At 38.3% G+C, this 23,570-nt stretch overlaps 1 protein-coding gene across 20 annotated transcripts in view; it reads right to left on the bottom strand.

The window, feature by feature from the left end:
* Positions 1-6,849: 6,849 nt before the first annotated feature.
* MYCBP2 (MYC binding protein 2) overlaps positions 6,850-23,570 on the bottom strand; it is a 174,244-nt gene continuing 157,523 nt past the window's right edge. For all 20 annotated transcript variants that reach the window (XM_030270789.4, XM_030270803.4, XM_030270836.4 and 17 more), the window contains 14 exons: positions 22,844-23,110; positions 21,202-21,485; positions 20,979-21,075; positions 19,030-19,149; positions 17,350-17,451; positions 15,571-15,699; positions 12,973-13,105; positions 12,641-12,744; positions 11,356-11,544; positions 10,750-10,857; positions 9,476-9,685; positions 8,783-8,890; positions 8,413-8,578; positions 6,850-7,657 (listed from right to left, as the gene is read on the bottom strand). In XM_030270789.4, coding sequence (XP_030126649.4) covers positions 7,542-7,657; positions 8,413-8,578; positions 8,783-8,890; positions 9,476-9,685; positions 10,750-10,857; positions 11,356-11,544; positions 12,641-12,744; positions 12,973-13,105; positions 15,571-15,699; positions 17,350-17,451; positions 19,030-19,149; positions 20,979-21,075; positions 21,202-21,485; positions 22,844-23,110 — 2,133 coding nt within the window. In that variant the 3' untranslated portion in view covers positions 6,850-7,541. The remainder of the gene's footprint in view (positions 7,658-8,412; positions 8,579-8,782; positions 8,891-9,475; positions 9,686-10,749; positions 10,858-11,355; positions 11,545-12,640; positions 12,745-12,972; positions 13,106-15,570; positions 15,700-17,349; positions 17,452-19,029; positions 19,150-20,978; positions 21,076-21,201; positions 21,486-22,843; positions 23,111-23,570) is intronic.

The following is a 23,570-nucleotide window of genomic DNA, read 5'->3' as shown; positions in this document are numbered from 1 at the left end:
TTATTTGCAAGTACATAACTTGCAAACTGCTGGAGATGTGGGAGACAAAGTCAGACTGACTGCAAAGGTTGGAACTAGACATGGGCCCAGTCTGTGGAGAGAAAGATCTATTTTTTATCAACAGCTGCTGCTTCTTCTGGTCACCTCTTGTGGAAAATGCCATTCACTTGTGTTAAAATTTTAGAAGTTTAATAGTAATAAAATAGTAATAAAATTAATAATAAGAAGAATTTGGACAACCAAAGTTAGGATGATAAAAGACAATAAAAAGCAAAGAATTACAGACGTCCTGGTGCTTTGCTCTGCCCCAAAGCACACCTTGCTAACAAAGGATTATTAACCCTTAAAAGCAATAGCCTATTGCATATTCATATATCTCATGTGACTCAAACCTTCTTTTCAAACTAGGGTGCTTCTGCTTAATTTTAGCTTCCTCCCCTCATCTTGTAAATAAACCTTCTTGTCTCCTTGGAGTCTGAGTGTTCCTGATAAGGAGGCAATAATTATTTTCTTGGGTCTTAGTATCTTGTTGCTGTTATCTCTATCCAAATAGGATAATGCGAAGAATTTCTTGTTTATCTTTTCAATTTCTTGCACTAGTTACAAAAAGTATCTTTTGTATCTAAAGATACAAAAAGTATCTAAAGTATCACATCGTTTCTATTTTAATATTATGCTACAGCCTAAAAACTATATTTACCACACTACTTATATTAATACAGTGTAACTTTCAAACATAACACATATAGTATTCATTTTAATATTTAGGAAAAGCCAATCATATAATATGCATCTTTAACACTTCTCTTAGTGTTTTAAGGCAGCATTATGTGCATTATGATGTGATGTAACTGAGCTATGTCATGCAAAGTTAGTAAATTTTTTTTTTTCATCAAGATTTTTGCTCTGATCAAATCCTGGTGTCTGCAGAAAAAAAAAAAAAAAGTCTTTTGACCATAAAAAATATTTTCTGAGTTTGTGTAAAAATCTTGGGAGATGTTACAGCTGCAATTTCATTGTTTTTAAGGTAACACTACTTCAAAACCCTTCCATTATCTGAGTTTCACTGTATTGACTTACTGGGAGGGACTTCTTACAGTGCTGAGCAGTTAAAATTTTCTGCCTTATCTTCAGAGTAAACAAAGTTTGGCTCACTGCCTGTGCCCTTCTTTGCTTTGTTGTAGCCGCTTGTGTAAGTTTTAGGCACCCTTTGTGTGTGTAGGAGAGGAGAACAAGTGCAGAAAGCACTCCCAGCATGACACTGTTTGGGGACATAGCAGCTAAAATCAGAAGTAAGGCGGCTGCAGCTCTGTCCTTGGGGCTGACCCAGGCCCTGGACATGGTGCAGAGCACTGACCAAAATGTCTGCGGTGTCTGTGGGCAAAGCACAAGAACCGGGCAGTTTCTCAGAGCTGAATGGAAGAAAACCTGTGGGCAGCTGGTGGTGTGGGCTCCTGGTGATCCCCCAGGGCTGGCTCTGGTTTAGCTGGCAGACAAAGCCCTGCAGAGCTCTTGGACTCAGGTAGCTGGCACTGAGATAGGTGGCAGCAGGTTAAGAAGGGGCCAAGCAGTAAAGGTTCAAAGAACGTCCACAGGTCTGGGCTGGTCTGTGCTGTTGCCGAGTTGTTGCCAGTAGTAGCTGGGCACTTTGGAGCTTTAGTCAGTAACTTGGACACCTCTATCAGGTGTGTCTACATTCAGTAGTCTCTCTGCCTTACACTAATCACTTAACTAACAGAGATGGGGTTTTGAGAGAGGAATGTTTTAAATTTTTTTGGGGGTGTATGTTTTCAGTAGTAACATAAAAAAGCCATGGCCTGTGCTGAGCCCTGCTGTGCAAAAATGAGACTATTAAGGAAACTGCATTGTAACTTTTTTTTTTTTTCCCCAAAAGAGGAGAAGCTCTCTGAAGTTTCAGTCTTTCTGATGGGAGAGTCACTCAGAGATGTGAAGCAGACCTCACTGTTACCATGAGAAGATGAGGAACAGCCCACACATAAAACCCAAGTAAAATCTCAGTGTCTAATAGGGGATCTCACCACCTCCGGCTGAGGTTGTACAGAACACCTCATTTCAACTGGCAGACTGCATGCCTGATGAAGCCACGGCAGCATTTCAAATGCCAGGTCTTGATTGTAAATGCTGCACCTTTTAGCACTGAAAGTCTACTGTGCTGATTTTCTGGCCATATTCAAGTAGCTCTGAAGCATTCCTGAAGCAAGGAGCTGTGCTCCACCCTGATAAGCCTGGCTTGCATTTGACTAGGATAAGAATGCAGAGGGGAAAATCACAGAAGCAGTTGGAAGAGAGTTAAATAACCATAGCAGACCAGATCCAGCTATGATGAAAGTAAGTCAGGCTTGAGTAGCCCACTCTGATTAAATGAAAATAGAAGTTCTGAAAATTATGAAGAACATTCATGTTATGAATAGTGGCTGAAAGATCTGGTCTAGAATGTCTGTGACAATCTTAATTCTAAGCAGATTGTGCTGAGAAAGAAAATGCAGAGGAAGGCTGAACCTATTCATTATCAGTGCCAAAAGAAGTGAGTATTTTTCAGTAATGGATATCATTAGGGAAACTTCCCGGTTTTATTTTCTCAGCATGTCTATACAGGAAGACTTTTCTGTGGTGAGAAACTTTCTTATACTGTTAGAAAGTGGTATTATGGACTTGCCACAGAAAAATAAAAACATAAAATTAAGGATGAGCAGCAGCAGGATAGGGTGTTGCCTGCAACAGGCAGATTACCTGATGATGCTGCTTATGGTTCAGTAGAAGCTGGAGATAATTATTTTAAAAGGCTCCTCACTGTCTAAATATTGTTTCTGTCTCTAGAGGCTCTAGCAATTCTTTCCAGATGAATGGCTCCCATGGTTGCTTCATGGGTACCACTATTGTACCACTCTATTTTGCTAGGCAATACAATAAAAGCTGCTGTTTGCTGGAGCCCCTGACAGGAGAGTCTCGTGGTGTGGCCTTGGCTAGGCCTGCCATACAAACAGGCAGAGTGGGCTGAGCTGTTTCCAGCAGCACCTCACCTTTGCCATGGTGTGAGCCATGGGCAGAGCCATGCTGCTGGAAAGGGCAGTGTCAGCTCACTGATAGGCTGGTTTGACAGCATCCTGGTAGAAGAGTTCTTTGGCCTACAGGAATTTTCTCTGTGCTTTGTGTAGCTCCTGCAAATCAGTTCTGCTGACTCTGACAGTTCGTGAGGAGTTAATAGGATTAGCAAGCCACAGTGGTAAAAATTCCCAAACAGACTTATTGCTAAGAAGGGGCTGGCATTTGTATTAGGATTGGCCTTGGTACCAAGACACGGAAGGAGGGTACCTTATGTGTCCTAAAGCTGGTTTTCAAACATGGCTTGTTTCTAAGTCTTGTATCCTAGCACTGGATTCACCAGTTCCTTGAATGTATGAGAGTACTGGATGAACAGATCCAAAGTCCTGCCAGTGGGCACCTATTCATGGGAAATGTCAAATTCAGTCAGCAGTAAGGCAGTCAGGGTACGCCAAAATTTAGGATTTCCTTGGTGGGAGGTCCATAGTTGTACCCAGCCTCCATCAGGAGGGAAATCAATATTTATAAACCTAGGCCATTCCACAACCCACTAGGAGTATGGAAAAACCCAAAGATGTAGAAATAGAGACAACAATCTTATGCGTAACAACTGGAATGTTGTTGCTCAAAATCTGTTTGTATTGGAGGAAAGGGAGACAGAGACACATGCAAACCCAGTGTAACATCTTACATTATGTTATGTCCATTAAAGCAAAATCCACAGGGAGTGGTGTTTACCTTGTAGCTTGGATCATCCCATTGCAATTACTGCTCTGTGACAGAGTCCACTGATACAATCTGCCCTCAGGCAAATGCTTTTAAAAAGCTGATGTTCAGGTCCCTCAGCCAGGTTTCCAAGTATCTTTGTTAGGAATTGGCATTAGGATGGTGAGTTACTGCTAGTAGATCATACCTCATTCACTCCAAACCACCTGAATCTCTAGCTTAAAGTGATGTGACACTGCTGCCCACATGGCCACAGTGAAGTATGCATTCCCTTTGTGTGCCAGCATACTCAATGCCATCCTTCCTTCCACTAATGGCTGTTCTGGCAGAGTATATGGCAGAGGCAAGACCTAGGAATGGGGCTGGGTGGAATGGGAATGCTCTCCAGGACAGCTGTGTGAGCAGAAAAGTTAAAACTGTGCAGGGGAGGATGTATACAGAGTCACATTCAGGAAAGGAATATTACTGGATGAACCAACAGGGAGGTGGAAATACTAGATTAGCTGAGACCTAACATGGGCTAAGGATTCTTGAATCACCAGGGATGCAGAAATGAGTGGGAGTATAGAAGCAATGCCACGGATGGCAATAGCAAAGGACACTGTCTGTACTGCTCAGTGGATGACCCAAAGCACTGCCTCAAGTACCCATCCAAGGTTTCAGTGTCCAAATCCCCTTCCAGGTACACAGAAACTTGGTACATCCAAAGAGATTGTATTTTAACGAGCAGCCCACAGCCTGAAACATTGAGGCAAGAGCAGAGAGCACCACCTGAATCCCAAGAGACTGCAGAGGTGGGTATTACCTCAGAAAACTCCCTGGACCAGCCGGCAGGGGACATCTTTAGGTGAGTATCAATAATAATCGCAGTTCCCATTGCATGTGGCTGCTGTGTAATCAGTGTGTTGTTCTGTATTTGGCTGCATCTCTGCAGAAATGCCTGCTGAGGAGCCAGATCCTGGAATGCTTGGCAGCAGAAGCTCACTACTACACCCTCTCAGTGAGACTGGGGTCCGCGACAGCGCAGCCCTTCCAGTGCCCCTTGGGCTGAGGGACAAGGCATCTGCCCTACAACCACTACACTCTGGCACCTGCAACGTGTGGCACGGCTTAACGAGGGCTGTGGAAAAGCCCTGCAAAGTTTGAGTTCTATCCTGAATGGGTGGGCCTGAAGCTCCCTAGCTGAGTCTCTGTTTAGGTGAAACATGAGCCTAGAAACATGATAGAATTAGCAAAACCTGTTTTGTAAGGACCAAGCTTATTTGGCCCTGATGACGACATGTTAATTATCTGTATCTTATTAACTTTTACTGTTCACATTGTGTTCAGTGGGTGGATACACCCATAAAAGTTTAAGCTATTTTTAAACTAATGATCCAAGTTCGAGCACTGAGGCCTTGCCTTAGCCAGGAGCTGAACTTGTGAGTGTGGTGGGCTGCAGCAAACAGGGTGGTACAAACAAGAACTATTTCCATTGCATGGGCAGTGGATCAACAGCTGACAGAAAAACATGTGAGACTGCTGGAAAGGCATACAGCAATCTTATTGCGGACTGATCTGATTAGCAGCCTGTGCTGGCATCTGCTATAATCACTGGCAGAGATCGGCGTGGGGGGATGTGGTGACGTGAATGTCTGAGAGAGCGTGGGAGCAGCGTGTCCAAGGCTCAGCCATTATGTGAGGAGCTGAGCTCTGTGCAAGAGCCTGACGCTCACACGTGGCCGTGCTGCCTCCCTGGAGTGCTGATAGGGGATGGTCAGCTGTGTGAGAGAAACATTTCCACAGTACTGCCTATCCCTCACTCTATAAATTTTAAATAAACACAGTGTCATGTCCTTTCCACATCATCATCTCAATTTCCTAAATTAATACTCATTAATCTGAAATTAAAGAGAAGGCTGAAAAATTCAAAAATAGAATTAATTTGTAAGGACAGTGCTACACTCCAATTTTCTAAAAATGACAATGGGTCAGACACCCAATACAGGGACAATCACTTCCCTGGCTCTGCTGGCCACGTTTTTGACACATACCAGAGGCCCCTGGCTTTCTCAGCCACCTGGGCACTGTGTTGTCTCATGTTCAGTTGCTGTTGACCAGCACCCTCAGGTCCTTTGCTGCTGGGCAGCTTTCCAGCCTCTCTTCCCCCAGCCTGTAGCACTGCATGGGGTTGCTGTGACCCAAGTGCAGTATCCAGCACTTGGCCCTGTTGAACAACTGGCCTCAGCCCAGGATCCAACCTGTCCTGACCCCTCGGCAGAACTACAAGTGAGTAAGACCAATTGTACTTCACAGATGTGTGAACTATTCAGAACTATTTCAAAGTGCAGATATATATGCTGCTCTAGGTGAACCTTTTTTAACAGGGGGGTTGGACAAGATGATCTCCAGAAGTCTCTCCCAACACCAACCTTTCTGCGATTCTGTGATTACAGATGTTTGAAGTTAGGCAAGATGGATCCCATGGTTCCAGTCACATCAAGATTGTCTGGTGTGGATGCCATCTACCAATATCTTAAATGTAAAAAGCAGTAACACACTTTTCATCAGATTCAAGACAGAAATGCTAGAAAGGAGTTGAACGCACCTAAGAAAAAAAATCTAAAGAGAAAATCTTACAGATGGAAGTTTTTACTTGAAGTTATATTCTGCATTCATCATGCAGGTGCAGAGGACTTAGGACTCTTATAAAATGAACATGTTGAAATTCAAAAAGGTATTTTTCCTAAAAGTGGGAGTGATTAGGAGTCTTCAGTAAAATAAAACTGATCAAAAATAATTTAAAATGCAGCCTTCTTCTGTGTTTTAAAACACTGTTGGTAATTGAAATGGAAACAAAATTCATCATATGAATACTAGAACACTTATTCAACTTTTCTGTTGAGAAATGGAGCAGTGTTTTTCATGTCCCAAGTACTTCCATAACCACCAGTTTACCCAAAAAACTTGCCTACTTTTCAAGAGTCTGCTGAAATAATGATAGGACACCTCTCTTCTTCCCCTTCCCCCCGCCTCCCTGACTCTGTTTTAAGAGTGTTTCTGAAAATGGAGGCTTACACATTTGTTAGACTTTCACTGTATAAAAATGTACAGTGGCTTTATTGACATGTACATTCCATTATGTTTACAGCTGCAAGATATGAGGCACACTCAGTATTGCACTTCATTAAAATTTCAGGCTCAAACATAACCCAGAAGTTTAAATGAAACTGCTGTTGTAATTTAATATTTCTTATACAGGACAAACATTGATACCTTTATATACAGGGTGATACTTGTTACATTTATGCCTTCCTAACACATTTTTTTTATAACAGTCTAGGAAATAAACCAGAATATTCCTCTTTCTCATCCCCACTTGTGATGCCTTACAATTGTACAAGATTACAAAAAGTCAGTATACAATAATCAATATTTTTTTCTTTCTCCTGAAAGCCAGCATCATTCATAGTCCACAGACACACAGATCCTTTAATAACAATTGTTTATTTGTAAATGTCCAATGTTTTCCTAGCCAATGACTGTAATGGCCACATGCAAACACCTCACAAATTTTGATGTCTTGGTTCAAAAAATGTCAATATCTCACAGCAAGAATTATGTACATGGTATTTGGCATCCTTCTTGCACTGTAAATTGTTCCTTTTACCTGGGTTATGGAATGGTCCCATCCTCACCCCAGCTGGATTTTGTTTTCAGGACACTTGAGGGATGAGGGCACCTGTTTTGCTCTGGTTAAAAAAAATGCTATTCTAAAAAGTGTGTGCATTTCTGCAAACCCCACAACCCAGAGCAAATTCTTCACCAGTGGGTGGATGGACAACATGAAGTGGACATTCTGTTCCTTCAAGCTGTTTACCTTTGGGACCTACAGTGAATATAAGGATAAGGAAAAAAAAGAGAAGAATAGATTAATGCTTGCAGATAATGTAAACAAACATATATTACATTTCCTCCAAAAAACCCCAAACTAAGTGAAGGCAATACATCTTGTTCAAATGTTGAATTGGTGTTTGAAGGGAAAGAAAAAAGATCAAACTACCACATAATTGAAGCCAATCAAATTCAAATTAAACAAGGCAAGACCCTTACAGACAGTCACATAAGGAAGTTTTATCTCATTAATACTGTGGAAGAAATTTGCACAAGCTAAGAGAAAAACTGAATAATGAACAAGAGTTACATTCTGCAGTAGACAATAATTCGAAGGTTATAGCAGGAATTGTAATTTATTTACTTATTTTATGTAAAATTCTTAACAAAAAGATTGAACTTTTAACCCCCAATTGTTTACTAATATAAAATCAATATACAGTACATTAACTTTGTAATTAAGGCATTGGGGTAACAGTTTGCAGATAATGGCTACCTAAGTATACATACATCACTTAACAATGTGTTAATTTTATCAATATATAATTTTACACATCATTCTACATCTAGAGTCTGACCTGCTATAGGGAAATTGACATGTATTTCCCTATAAAAGTTGCTAATGTTTAAATGATCACTGCAATGACATTGCCAGAAAACAAAAATATCACCAAGAAAAGCTAATATCAATTAGAACTTGTAGCTTATTCTAGAATTCAACGTGATAAATTTGCTTTGTCAAAGTCTTACCTGCAGGACAGTGTGGGAGCTCTTCTTTAGGGATGCTTGTCATTCTTTGGAAATCATCATGGCAAGCATTGCAAAAATGTGTTGTCCCGAAACAGAAAAAAACAGCAACTGAACAGCAGTAGCGGCATTTGTACTCCAAGAAATCTGTACCATGTTTGGGACACATCTGAACAAAGGAAAGCAAACACCAGCCAGTGAAGTAGCCATGTTCTAACAATCCCAACAACTCACTTCTACATTCTCTAGAATATATGAATAGTATACAATATTGTACAATACATATAATTCCAAATGACTGTGAGTTATTGTACAGCTCAGGTACTCAGAGTTTCAGAATGAAATAAAAACATGAACAGACGTTATTACTCACCTGAGCCCTTGAAACATCAGAGCAGGCACCACAAATAAGTTCTCTCGGATCATAGTCATCTCCTTGTCCAGCCTCAGCATCACAACGAGCTTCACCACCAAAATATGCCTTAATTGCATATAGAAATGATTGGATATTAAACCAGAGACAATTATTCTTTTAACTATTCTTTTCAGTTTAACCAATTCTGTTTGTAAGGGAGTATGACAAATGACTGCCATTTCAGTGGCCTCCACTATTCTGAGCTCTCTCGACTCTGTAGGTACGTGGTTTTGAGGCACTCAGAAAACGTCTCTCAGTCTCAGGATTAACAAGACCAAAAACTGCAACATACCCTGGTCTATGCCAGTGACTGTAAGGCTCTTGGAACAGCATTTGGATGCTCTACGAACCCTATTTCAGAATTGAGTAGCAGCTTGAGATACTTGAGGAAGTAGGTACTGCACCTTGTTTTAAGTGGCCACTGACTCAAGGTGCTTTTGGTTTCTGAGCTGCTCTGTATACACATTTGAGCTTTACTAACTAAGATACTATGTACATCTCATTAGCCCAACACTCAGTGTTTTAAATTATGATTTTATAAACAATATCTTTTCCTGCCTTTCTGCTCCATACACAATGTATTAAACATACGTTCTGTTTTAAGAAATTATTTCTGAAATGGTAACATACATTTAATAAATAACACCGTACCTTTTTGCACTTGTAGCAAACATAATAAGCATATCTGTTCATAGCATAGCCAGCTGGGTCATTATAAAATCTAACACCTGGCGTTGTGATGGCCTCACTCTTGTGCAGCCCTTCATACTCCAATCTCATTAGTGCTTTTCTCCTTACATCTTCATAGAGTTCTTTGATTGGATCAAGCAAATCCTTTAATACTGTGTGATTGATTTTGTTCTGAAATAAAAAAAATGCTGATTAAGTACCTTGCATCTTTATCCCAACAGCTATGATAATCTGTATTTTAGTCAGGCACAAATAGCATGACAGATGTCATAAAAACATATGGGCCCGGGCAATGGACATTTCAAAAAACAGCTGATATAAAATGTACTCTATTTGCTGAAAAAAGTAATATCCATGAATGCTTTTTCTTTAGCCTGTTGGGATTAACCCTCCCAACAGACTAACAGCCAGGGAGGTGGTGAAGAATATATGAAATATTCACCACAGCAGAGGAATATTCTCATTCTGAATTTTCTGTAATTTTGGTCCTTTTTGGCTTACTGCTCAGCAAGTAAGCATAATGAATGATAGGCCTCTATGGCAGTTCTTTATCAATTGGTGACCACAAGCTACTGCCATTAGTTACCACAGCAGAATATGACAGAAGAACCATAGCATGCAGAATAGCTGACCATTCCCAAATTTCAACCTCCTCAGGTGGGGCAAGGTGCTCTTCTTTCCAGCAGCTTTTGTGCTTTTCCTTACAGCAATTTAAGTTTATTGAGTACAAGAGGAATTGCTAGTAACTCAGCTAAATTAAGTACATTTATTCTTTGGCTCTGCCCTCACACTGAAAAGCCAGGCAGCTTTAAAAGTGGTTAGTAAAATGGAGAATTCCTGATTCAAATTGCGTGCTTTAAGATTACTTCTTCCCCTCCGCACTATCACCAAATCCTGGGAATTTGCAAGCTGATGTTGGTAAGAATAAAACAATATTAAGACAATGTCTGGACGATGCTTCCTTTTTAAGAGGACACCTCAGGGAACAGTAGGAGAAAGTAAAAAGATGCATCAGTGTAGTCTTTCTATAGCAACATGTGGAATTAAGAAAACAAGTAATGTATAACTCATATATACTGTAACAAGCAACACAGTATTAACAAAAAAAAACCCCAAAAAACAAAAAACCCAAGAAACTAACAAAAAACAAAACCAAAAAAACCCCACCAACAAAACAAAACCAAGAAAAGTATCAGGTAAGTTGCTTAACTTTGGCAGGAACACAGCTCATTTACCTTGCAAATTGGGCAGGACATAAACCCAAAAGTTATCCTTGGGCCAAGCCATCTGTTTTCTAGTACTCGTTGACAGCATTGCAAATGGAAAACATGGCTGCAGTCCAGCTTTAGAAAAGAATAAGTGTAAGTGAATATTATAGTTACATTAACCACTAAAGTAGAAGCAGTTTTTTGCTTTTACGTGGTAAGATATATCAATTCCGATATTAATTTTTTCAAATACTAGAAGACCGCTATTTTCTTCTTAACAACAAGAAAGAACATAAAATGGGCATCAAAATCATAACCACTCCAAGATCACCTACAGATATATGAAATACATGTGAATTGTATCAATTAATTACCTCAGTTATTTTACTCCTTTATAGAACACCATATATTTTAATAGAGATAGCAAACTAAATTGATCCAATCTGCTTTCTTGAAATAGAATGCCAGACAAAAAGAAAGCCTTTCAAGTAGCTTAACTATTGTTATGGTGTCTGTTTTCAAATTTTGAAGAGCATAATTTGAAAGACTTTATATTTTCACTTCCTTCATACTAAACATTACAATCATAATAGTAATCTCTTAAAAGGGGAAACAAACAAACAAACAAAAAACCTGGATAGCTGGTGCTGCTGAAAGTGCTTCAGTAAAGCAGATCATGCACATGTCATCAGCATCTTGTTTAAGAGTTGTAGCGTTTTTATCACAGCCATGCAGGCACGGCAAACAGTGCTCTTCATTCTTAACCCCTCCGCAGGGGTGACCACAGGGGTGTGTCTTGCTGCAGGCAATCTTAGCATACTCCTAAACAAATTTAAAGTAGAGAGTTAATCATCTCTTCCCCTTCACTGAGTGTTCTGACAGTGTTGCTTTTTGAAGGACTGCTGGTCCGTGCAAATAAACTGAGATGGAAGAATCATGGTTTATATTGTCTGCTGCTGCCTCAGGTACTTGAGAAAAGCTGAACGTTGTGTACTTGAAATACCAATGTTTCCTTTGCTTACCTGCACTGCTCCTGAATGCAAACAGCTTAATGAAACCATAATTTAAAACTTTCCATAGAAAGAGAACTATTTGATCCTAGCTTTGATCCTCTGTGTCCTTTTCATATATTGAGTGCTTTCTGCATAAACATTGCTGACCCTGTATTAACAGCCTTTAAGATATCTGCAGATTTTGGAGAAGTTTCAAGTAACTCACTCTTAAGAATACATTATAAGCTAATCATTAATCAGCATAAAGTGATTTTACATGGAAATGGATTTTTAACCATCTCTAATTCCCATCCCTACTGAACAGAAAGCTAGCAACAATTTGAACTGAATTTAAGTAACATGTCTTCATAGGCTGAGAGAGAAAAAAAGATGACCAGTTTGCTTCACTTAGACAGAAATAAGTAAAGTGAAGTAAGAAACTAGTTATGATTTGGCCCTCTGCCACTTGCACCCACTGTAGGGCACAGAAACACCCAGGATACGTGGATAGAGATGATAAACCTGGCCTAGTCTTAATTGTTCTACGCTCACATAATACACAGGTTGTTGAGCAAACTCTTCTTCTTGAGCTTTCCAGTACATTTGACTTTATACTGACAGTGTGTATTTTACTTTAAAATTGCAAAGTTTGTTGTGAAAACTTGACGTACTTTTGAAGATAATAATGAAACTACCCAGAATGTAAGTTGACTATTAGTGTTCATAGTCTGTAATTAAAATAAACATTTACAAACTCAGAAGTATTTGAATGATAATATTCAACTCTAGAACCTTTTCATATGAGAGATCTGATTTAAAATTGACTACAGGGATAAACAAGGTTTGTTCAAAATCAGAAGCCAATTTCATCCTATGATCTCTTCTATTTATGTAATTAATGATGATTGATACGTGCTAATACACACCTGGCAGTCTGTATCAGAACAAACACTTCCCACTGCTGATAATTCTGTTCCACTCCTACATCCACAGAACCGACATGCTTCAGAACTGCTGGTGGTTGGTTTGCCTATGGCCACAAGAGAGAACAAGGCCAAAAATGTTCTAATGAAACACAGAGACTGATACTCTATCAGACATCAAAGCAGCATTCACAGAAAACAACCAGAAATCCAACAATTCTTATGCAGCTGAACCATTCTACTTTTATTAAAAAAATATTTAAAAGCATTGCCCTAAAGCAGGTGAAAATCACAATAATCAAGATAAAGAGCAAGTAGTAAGAGTTGTATTTTACCTGTCTGCTCTCGGAACTCCACCATAGCCTTCATAGTTTTAGAATCTGCTAATGCCATCAGCCAGAAAAGTTTGGTCCTACCACAGCCCTCGTGGAGATCAACTTTGATAGCTTCTTCTTCTTCTTTGAAGACCTGTCAAGGTAACCAAACTGATACTTAGCATGTTTAGTTAGAGCATGGACCTGTCTGTTATTTTTGTAGCTCTCTCATTTTGGATTTACACCAGGCATTTTACAGATTCTGCAAGATCCGTTCCATAACTTGTACATATTGCAGATATGCAGGATAAAGGTTTTATGTTTTTAGAAGTAAAAACGAAAAAAATTAACTCTTGATCTAACATGGCAGAGAAACAATAGTGCATCAATGCTAAGAATAGAGCTGCACATTTTTTTTCTGATTTAATAAATACAGAGCTTGGACTTCTACCCAACACATCCAGTAAGCCACAGAATATTAAAACCACAAGATAACATCAGAAATATCTTCATATAACCATGCTAGTAGTTTATCAAAGCAACATTGAGAATTAGGGTCTTAATAACAAGTACTATAGAGTAGCAATTATAGAAATGTGTAATATTAATATTTTTTACTTTCATACAAATACACAGTGGATACTTTTGGCTACAATAAGGAAAATATAAAGTTTTTGCAAAATAAAAAAAAAAACTGCAAGAGATCCTTAGGGAATTTCATGCAGTCTCTTCTTTTGCTCCTTTCCCAAGCTTTGGAGGCAGTTCTGTTTGCCTTTGTTTCACGTGTAATGCAAGGAAAGTTAGAATTTCCCCAGGTATGGATGTATACAACTCACTCTAATTTTTACTAGAATCAGAAAAAAAAAAACCCTAACTGCTTCACAACGTATTCACATACACACATCTGATTAACTTACAGGCTGTCCGTTCTGGAGAGGACAGAAAATACATTAAAGAGGTATGTATGACTGAAGTTGGACAAAGAACAGGAAGCAAACAGAAAACAAGAGAGAGGGAACATGACAGAATTGAAATTGAATTTGAGAGGCTTAACATGTGAGATGTAAAGGTGAAAGTGGTGAATAAATAGCAGAAATTTAAACATGCTTTTAGAAGTAAATAGGGAAATCTGGTAATTTGGACAGATAAAAGGAAAAATGTGAGGTTTTCTATGAGATAAGAACTTATTTTTTATCAGCTGTAATCTAAACAGGCTATATAGGAGAAATCAGAAAAATGAATGAGACTAGACTGTGCTGTGCCATGACAGAAGAGCAAACATAAAATGACCTTCTTAGGGTGATGAAACAGAAAAATTTCAAAGGGGATTGCAAAGACTCTGGCTAAGAAATAGAAGATAATAGACACACGTGGTAGTGCCAGGCTGACACTATACAGCACATGCTGTGGCATCGGAGAGGAGTGTTTCACTGGACAGTGAAACTCAGTACCAAAGTTCTGATGTTTACATCACACGTGCTCTAGACCAGCTGATCCCTTGCACTGAACGACCATTAGCAGAGTGTCTCTGCATCTATCTTTTGATTTGCTTTTAGTTTCACCTAAAAGCAAACAAAACTAATTCAGTTCATGCACTCCAAGGCTGCTTAATTACAGAAAACACTGTACTTTAAGGAGACATGATCAACTTCTTTAAAAGCCCATTCCTAAACATAACTAAAAAGTCAGTATAGATGTTTTGTAGGAGAGGGAGAAAAGGACTGAGTTCCACTGAAGTAACTTTATTAATGACATTTATTATTTTAATCCTTGTACAAATATAAGTAGTCGGAAAGGGGAAAATAAAGGATCTCAACAAAGCATAAATGAGGAATAGAAGCAGGAAAGAGGAAGTGTTCAATAATTCTAGAAGTAAAGGAATCTTCAATGTTAATTTCAATGACAAAAAGAAAGAATCCAAAGAAAATGTAGTTTCAAATTTAGAGATGAAAAGGATAAAATAATATCACGGAAAAATAATAATTAGCAGAGTACACAGCAAGTTATAAAAACTCCTACCTAGTCAAAGTTTCAATCCTAAATACAAACCCAAAAGAAGTCAGGAAATTTTCAAGCTTATGGATAGGGTAACATATTTATGTTTTAAAACATATTTGTGTTTTAAAACAGTGAAAGCTAGAGGAATATTGGGGAACCAGTAGGAATATTTGCTGTCAAATCATCTTCCTGGATATTAAAAAGGAATACACATACATTAGAAACGAAGGGGTTGACAAGCACTGACTCCTATAATAGAAGTACTAAAGGTGATAAAATTTAACAGGAATAAAGAACCAACATATACTTAAGAAAGTCTATGAGGCTTCTAAATTCTCCTAAAAAAGTGTTCCTAAGCAAGAGAGAAAAACAAGAGAGGATAAACTGATGTAGCCTAAGAACTAGAATTAGGAACTAGAATTGTAAAAGATAAAGAACACAAGAATGTAACCAAAAACAACTGAAGATAATTAACTGGAAACACATTTATCCCATCTCAAAAATAAAATAAAACACCCTTTTCAGATTCAGTATTTGCTACTACCTCTTGGCTATATTTTATTTATATAAATATGCATACAATGATGCAGTGCACACAACAGGAGGCCATGTATACTCCACCTGTCTCTGGTGAGTTTTTGTTCGCCGATGGAGATGAAGGAATCGGTCACAGTCTGTGCACAAATTCCCGCAGACATTACATAAAATGATTGCAGCAGTTTCACCATCATCATGGTTATCACACATTGGCTAGAAAAAAAATAAAAAAATTCCTCTTTATTAAGTCCTTCACTTCCTTTCAGTATAGTTTTTATTCTCCCCTCAGTCACACACCCCACATCTCCCTTCCAATTTACAAAAGTGGATAAAGAGCTTGTTTGGACTATTAATGCTATGTTGAAAATAATCAGTATTTAAACAATTATTCCTTGACACAAACCCCCTCAATTTCTGACACCAGTTTTTCTGATACTCTCATCGTGTATTTTGTGTGATGCACCAAAAATGTGTTTTTCAACAATACAGTTGAGACATGACTTTCACCTCAAGAAGAGGTTTATGTGATAACAAGGGGTTATGGGCATGTTAACAGAAAAGTTCAGAGATATGAGTCCTCAGGTCAGTCAACAGGCATGATATTTACCCTTCATTACTTTGATATGGTATGTTTACTCTTTTCAAACATCTAAACAAAGCTGTAGGTCATCCATACCTCAGAGACAGTATGGTTGAAGTAACAAAAATCCATCATAAAATTAAGTTGCTCTACTGATAGTATTTTTCTTTAATTCAGCAAGGTTCTGTTTTGCAATTCAAAATATCCCCACCAAAAGACTTCAACAACTGATTTTGACTATGCACATCTCCGAGAACAAGCTTCCACTGTAATACCATAAAACATGGTTTCCATGATACGCTCATGCAACTTAGAACAGAGTTCTCTTAAAGCAGTTCTGGTAGGGAGGCACACAGTTCACCTCAACATTTGAATATCCTAATGTGGAACAGGATTGGGGAATTTCAGGTTGAATATCTGCTTGAATATCTGCTTAACAATGTCTTGGTTGATCCTCTGACACCTCCAAGACCTTTAACTTCCTTAATCACTTCAGAAACCTCTGTGTTTGCTTCTGTCTCAGCAGTTTTATTCCTTGCTGCTGCCACAGCTCTATGCCTCCTGTATTCTGTTTCTACCTACACTAAACAGCTTTGGATGCTTCTTTGCTCTAACTATGCTTGGTTGCTATTGCACATCCTTCCTTTGCTTCCCACAGGGATCCACCTAACCAAGATTTACAGAGACCAGCTTCATTATTGTGCTTTTTGTAAAATGGTATTAAAAAATCACAAGCTTTTTGTCATACTGAAAAGTACAAGCATTTTGTCAACTGAAAAGTATGGACAGAATCATATTCCATGTCAAATTTATAAATCCTGAGTCAAAAGTAGTTTTACTAAATTCAGTTAGAAGGAGTATCTCCCTGGGGTAATCTCTCGCTAGTGAGATGGGGAAGAGGAAGCTAAATTATAGAGTAGTAGTTACTGAATAACACAAAAGAATTTATTTTATTTTGTTACAGGGATTAAGACAGGAAGAAAAAGCTGTGATAGAGGGCGCTGCACAAACTGAGTCAATTTTCTAAAAAACTCATGCCACAGGTGTTAGGAAGGCCTTGTTTCATCCTGGCTACTGGCAAAATTGCAACATTACTGTTTTAAGTTGGAATTTCTATTTTGTAAGCAATGCTTATCTAGAATACAAATACTTCAAAAGTATATACAATCCCCACTGGGATGGAAGAAAAGCCAATTTTACCATTCTCTACCATCATTCTAATTCTTTGATGAGTGAATATATCAAAATAAACAAAAAAAACCCCATATGATTTTCAGTCTCACCATCTGTTTCTGTTGCCCATCCTTTCCCATCCATCTTCCTGAGGATAGTCTATCAACATGATCCTGATCAAGTACACAGAGGGATGCTAAGGCCAGCCACAGCTATTGAAAGGCAAGGTAGAATTAAATTTCTTAGACATATTAAAATCAAACCAAATATTGAAGAGATAAACTTTGTCAAATAAGAATGCCACCATCACTCTGTTGTTATTAGCTGAAGCCTGCTCACACAATGTAAGTTTATTTTCCGAAATAAGTTAAGAACACAATAAAATTTAACTTTTGGGGGCTACCTCGTTTCTTTCAGGTATGTCACTTTATGATTATAAATACAGTAGTTAGCACACAAGAAAGAAAAAGTGGAGAAAGATCAACCAAAGCACATTATAAAGAATATGACAAATACAGACTTGCACATTGACCCAAACATTGCAGGCTTTGGGGAAGAAGACATTCAAGGACACAGACTAATAAAAATAAAATTAACCCCAAAAACAACCACCCAAAAACTTGAGCTCAGTGAGACTAGTTTCCCTGTCCCCTCCTCACTGCACAGGGCAATTGGCCTTACCTAGAAAAGGGTTCTGAGCTAATTAGTCAAAGGAAGTTTTTCTCTCTTCTCCACTGACTACAGGGTAATCCTGAACAGATGAGCTACATGAGGATAATTTGTCCGTGCAAACAAAACTGAAAGGCACTTGTCAGCTGCTTTTTGGAGCAATCTTCAATCAAACATTTGATTTGAATAAAATTGTTTCTGTTGAGAAACTTTACTGGACTCTCCCCCAAAACCCCACATCTCCATGACAGAACTACATTCAGTAACAGGAGTGGCTGGGACTGACATTCAGGGCTCCTGTAAGACCTGATTTAACTAATATGGTAACAGCAGAAGCCAGTGGTTGTCTAAAGCTGTGACCTCCAGAAAGCAGAGACTATATGAGTAATAAAAATGAAGAAAAGAATGACTAGTACAGCCTTTTATGATGGAAAACAACATGAGTGTCAAATGCTTGAAAGCATTGCAAACTCTTTTTTTTTTTTTACTTTTACATGTAATTATTAAGCTTGAGAAGCTAAAATCTGTGCTCTCTATGACAGCAGGAATGTCATAATTTACCAACATGTTTTTTTTGGTATTTCAAGCAATCTGTTAGGGTTAAAGTAGACCTTAGTTTCTATAAAAGATTTATAGACAAAGTAAAGACCAAGAAAAGAAAACCACCAGGTTACACCATATCAGCAATAAAGGGCTCAGCAAATATTTTTTGAGACAAACACAACTGAAGCTTAGCTTAATTGTCCTAGAGAACATGTGTTAGAGTGTTTTCATAATAACCTTGAGATGTGGCAGCTGATTACCTAGAAGTCAAAACACTTATAATAATTGCTTGGAGAGCTGAAAGAAGACAGCTCATACATATTGTGCAATTTTCCACACAGACAATCTCAGATTTAGTGTAAGGCAAGTATGACAAACTTCAAGCAGAATTATTTAAAGAATAAACCCCCAAATATATACAGGCATCACACTTATTCATTATTTCTGAGATTCCCAAGATGCACATTTAATTCTAATTCAGTTTTGGCTTGTGTATTTCTGACATACAAGAAGATTCTTGAATGGGCTCCTACTGCACATTTACAATGAACTATTGTTAAGTTTGGCGAATTTCTTACTCTGGTTGTTGCAATGCACCTCACGGGTGATCTGTACTCTTCTTCCATTTTGGTCAGAGCTATGATGGTTTCAGCAATAGCATTCTTTGTCACACGTGACCAAGCTTCTGACAGATGACCCTGTTAAAGAGGAAAATCAATTTATTACAGCTTTTATTAATATGAAGAGCAATTAAAATTGTAATTAGAACAGCTACAAAACATTGGGTTAGTATCTCAAGTTAGAACAGAAAAAGAGGAAATCGGGGATGACTGATAAATTAGGTGTTTTCACAGAATTATTTATGTTGGAAGGGATCTTCAAGATCATCTAGTTCCAACTCCTTGCCATGGGTATGGACACCTTCCACTAGACCAGGTTCCTCAAAGCCCCATCCAACCTGGACTTGATTTTCAAATCAGACAGATCTGGTAAAAATTAGCCCTCAAATACTGAGGTGACTGATTGAGGTTGTCTCTGAGCAACTACTGGAATAATTAACTTGGAACAGGAAGAGGGCATATGATCTGAAGAAAGTAAAGTCCCTTTCCTAAAGTGTCCCCGACCCCTTCTGGAGAAAGAAAGATGCAGAACTGGAGCATGGAGAAGTGACTGTGACCAGCACACAGATCACAGTGGGATCCTAGAAAAATTAGCTTCACGTGCCTAGCTCAGCCTCCTGAATAGATACCACAGTTCCTGTATTAGAAAGACATTAAGAGGAGTACACAGCAAACATCAGAACCACAGCACACTTTCCAATCTTTTAACATTCTGAGCCTATGGCACTGACTTATACCCTGAAGTTTCTGATTCAGAGGCTGCTGCATCCGTCAATTCTTAATGTAATCTTTAAAGTTCTAAACTTCATGCTAAAAGTGACACATAATTGAGATTCACCGGACTCTAAAAAGTTGGTCACTCTATAGTGACCAACTCAGATACAGGTACCCACACATTGCAAATGGTGAAAATGTTATGTGAAAGGAATCACATTTGTAACTTTTATGAAGAGGATAGTTAGACTGATGCCATCCTGCTGATAATTAACAACTCTAAAAAGCTTCAAAAAAAAAAGTTTTCCAACACAGACAGACTTTAATTTTAACTCTTATCAATTATGAGATTCTAAAATCTTGTAGTCAGAATGAACAGAGAGAACTCCCATCCAGCTTCAGCAACTTTGAGAAAGAACCTCCGTAAAACAGTGAATGGTTTAGAAAATAGAACTTCTATTCTAAAGATACTGAAAAACCTTTCAAAGGGTATTCACAGAGAAAAATCTGGGTCATTTAGAGCATCTCAGTGAAATAGGTGCAGAATTAAGGAAAACAAAAACAACTTCCTAAGTAAATTCCTTTTCCATAAACATACACAGAACCTTTTTTCTTTTGCCAGTATTGATTCTGGGAAATAGGTGATTCACTTTTCATCAATTTTTCTGCCAAAAAAAAATGTCTGAAGCTGAACTATGGAAAATTTAAGCCCAGATAAATAAAGTAATGAGTAACTATAAGTGTAGATTTCAGTGACTGAAAGAAGTAAATATCAGCCAGAAAATCCATACAGTAAGTCTACATACAGTTACATCAAAACAATGCTGTTATCTTACTTCACAGATAATCTTCAATTGAAGTTCTGAGCGCTCAAGATTTAAAAATTAAACTTTGAAGTTAATTATGTTAGAAAATGACCCACAATTATTGTTTATCTCTTAAATTTCTAGTACAAGCAACTTTTTAAAAAGCTTATTTCAAAACTAGATTTCTGTTTTGCAGAATCAGAACTCAGTTGCTACTGCTTTTAACCCTAGACTCTATCCAGAAAACTGTTTGGGTTTTTTTTCTTGAGACCAATCCACATTTAACAGCTCAATCTGATTCTAACTGTAACAAAATTAATAAAAAATGGTATTTTTCATTATTAGAAATATTTGAGTATCATCCACATTTAAAGGATAGAAACTCACTGCTGCCATGTCTTTAATGAGCTTAATGATGATCTCTGAAATCTGGGTAGGTGTTGACCCCTTCATCCACCAATGACTTTCACCTCGCCGAATATAGCTGCAAAGGATAAACGGTAATAGATGAAATAAACTCAAATAGTTAGTATTTGTCAAAATCCAGCACAGATAGTGTACATACTCAGCATACAATAGGTTGTAGTTTGTTACATATTTTTAAACAAACCTGGAATTGAAGATCATTGGAAGTGTGACTGTAGTAACTCCTTTGCCTGCAGCAGTGCCAGCTGTCCCTGTGATAGTAGTTCCTTTGGCTTTTAGCTGTACAGTGAGGGCTTTGGCAATGCATCCCAAAAACATGTCCAAGATACCTAGTTTGTTCCAATCTCCTTTTTCTGTTGAGTGAATTATATCACTTATATCTGCTGGTGGCAGAGACTTCACCCCTATAATACTTGCCAGGCGACTGGGGGTTACCTCAGGCAAAACACGCCTCAGTAATGATGTTACCTGGAGAAAAAAAAAAAAACAGAACAGCACAGTTCTTACCAAGACAGCTGGAGCTTTCAAGCAAAATCACATAAAGTCCTTCTTCACAATTTATTTCAGTTAGGACTCAATCTAATTGCTGTACTTAATTAATCCTGTAAGAAATTCTGCAGTATTTCTCTTATGATGAAGTGTTTATTAATGTAAGCAGCAGTACAAGGCCAAAGAGTCTAAACCTGATCTCACAAAAACAATACTTACTCTCCACATACTAACAAAATTATGTTTGGACTTAGGATAAGAGTGATACAGATGTCTGTACAACTTTGATTTGCTTGCATGGTACCCACTTCACATGCATTATTGAGCTGTCAGAAACTGTGGTAGAACTGTAAGAGACACTTTAGACTTCTGGAAACAAAGTACGTGCCTGAGGTACAGAGAATTATAATACACCTTTTCCAGTGCCTTTGTTTTTCCTTTTGATAGTCTAACTGGAATTTTTTGCTGTGTCAATAGCTCTGGACCCAACAAAAATTGTCTTGAAATGATATAACCTTACCAGTTGGTGAAACTGGGGTTGAAATTGCACATATCATGCAAAGTTTGGTCCAGATCAGCATGAAAATTGATGAAAGCTTAATGACTTAACATTTCATATGTAATTTTGCAAGCCCTCAATGTTCTCTTGAAAAGGTATTGCATATCTGCAATGTATCACAACTACTAAGCATCTGCCTCCAAGCAAGTTGAGCTCAAAAATTGTAAAAGGAAGAATAAAGAGTATGAGACAAAAATTTCTGCAAAGAAACTTAAAATCCACCTGAAGAAGGCACAGCACCTCGCAACAGAATAGTGCATTAACTGTACTAATGCAAATATTTCATGTTTATCTATTATTAACATTATTACAAATCTATATATGTGTTTATACATTATGTGCATATAACCATATATACACTCGGACAACACTCAAATTCAGAGAGAAACCGGTATTAAAACTCATCTTGAGGATACCAGGAGTAGAAAGGAGCTGTCTAGTTCCACACTACTACACTTAGAGCCTGCATGTAAGATACAGACACTAAGGACTCATGTCAGATCCGTAACAGACTCTGGTAATTAAAAACTTCTCATCTTGCCTACACAGGCTACATGGGCATTACAATCACATAACAGGAAATACTGAAAACCACTGTGCTGTTCATCTGACAGACATTTCTACCACGCTCTAATCATTAAAAAAAAACCCAAACACCCTAAAACCTGGCACTTCAATTCCCAAAAGAAATTCCATACTTTTTCAAGCATGTGATTTTAGGATTCCGAAGACACTTTCCCAGCAATACTGAGACACCGGAGGAGCGGTCAGCACTGACCTGCCTCTGCACCCTGGGAGAAGCCGTGTGCAGCAGGGAGAAGAGGTCCTGGAGCAGAGTGAGCTGCTGGGCCAGGTACTGGCGGCCCACGTTGGAGCCGCTGAGCGCCAGGACCATGGAGAGCAGCTCGAAGCAGTAGGCGTCCGAGGAGGCGTCCTCATCGCTGGGCTGCGAGTTGGCGTTCTCCTTGCTGGAGATGGCGTGCTCCCACTCTTCGCGCACGCGCGTCGCCTCCATCCGGATGGCCTGCACGATGTGGGCACACACCTGCCGAATGGGAGCCAAACACAGCACCTCTTAACTTCTAGCAAGTGCAAAATGTTGTGGTTTAGGTACCTTCACAAATATGGCTAAAATAGGAAACCTGTGAAATTTGGCCCGCATTTAAATTACTTTTTAGCATAAATTCAAATGAAGAATAAAATGCTGGATTCGCTCATCACCATTCTGGAAAATTTAATTGAAATTATTTTTTATTTTATTTCAGATCTTGCCTTTAAATTTCCTTTTTGCTCAGAATTCAGGCCAAAAAATCCACTCCATATAAACCCCCTAAGAAATACATTTATTCAACACACACAAATAAAAAGTACTTATTAAAATAGTCTCTTGTTCAGTTGAATAATCAGAAAGCTTAGAAAAATTTTAGGAACAATAACATGGTAAAAAGTATTTTTAGGAGACTACTATGTTTGCTAAGATGAGTGACAGAAGAGTAAATTCTGTT

The sequence above is a fragment of the Taeniopygia guttata genome, chromosome 1 (assembly GCF_048771995.1).
Source record: "Taeniopygia guttata chromosome 1, bTaeGut7.mat, whole genome shotgun sequence".
NCBI lineage: Eukaryota > Metazoa > Chordata > Aves > Passeriformes > Estrildidae > Taeniopygia > Taeniopygia guttata.
Note: the sequence above shows the minus strand (reverse complement) of the source record. Positions and strands in the feature narration are given on the sequence as shown.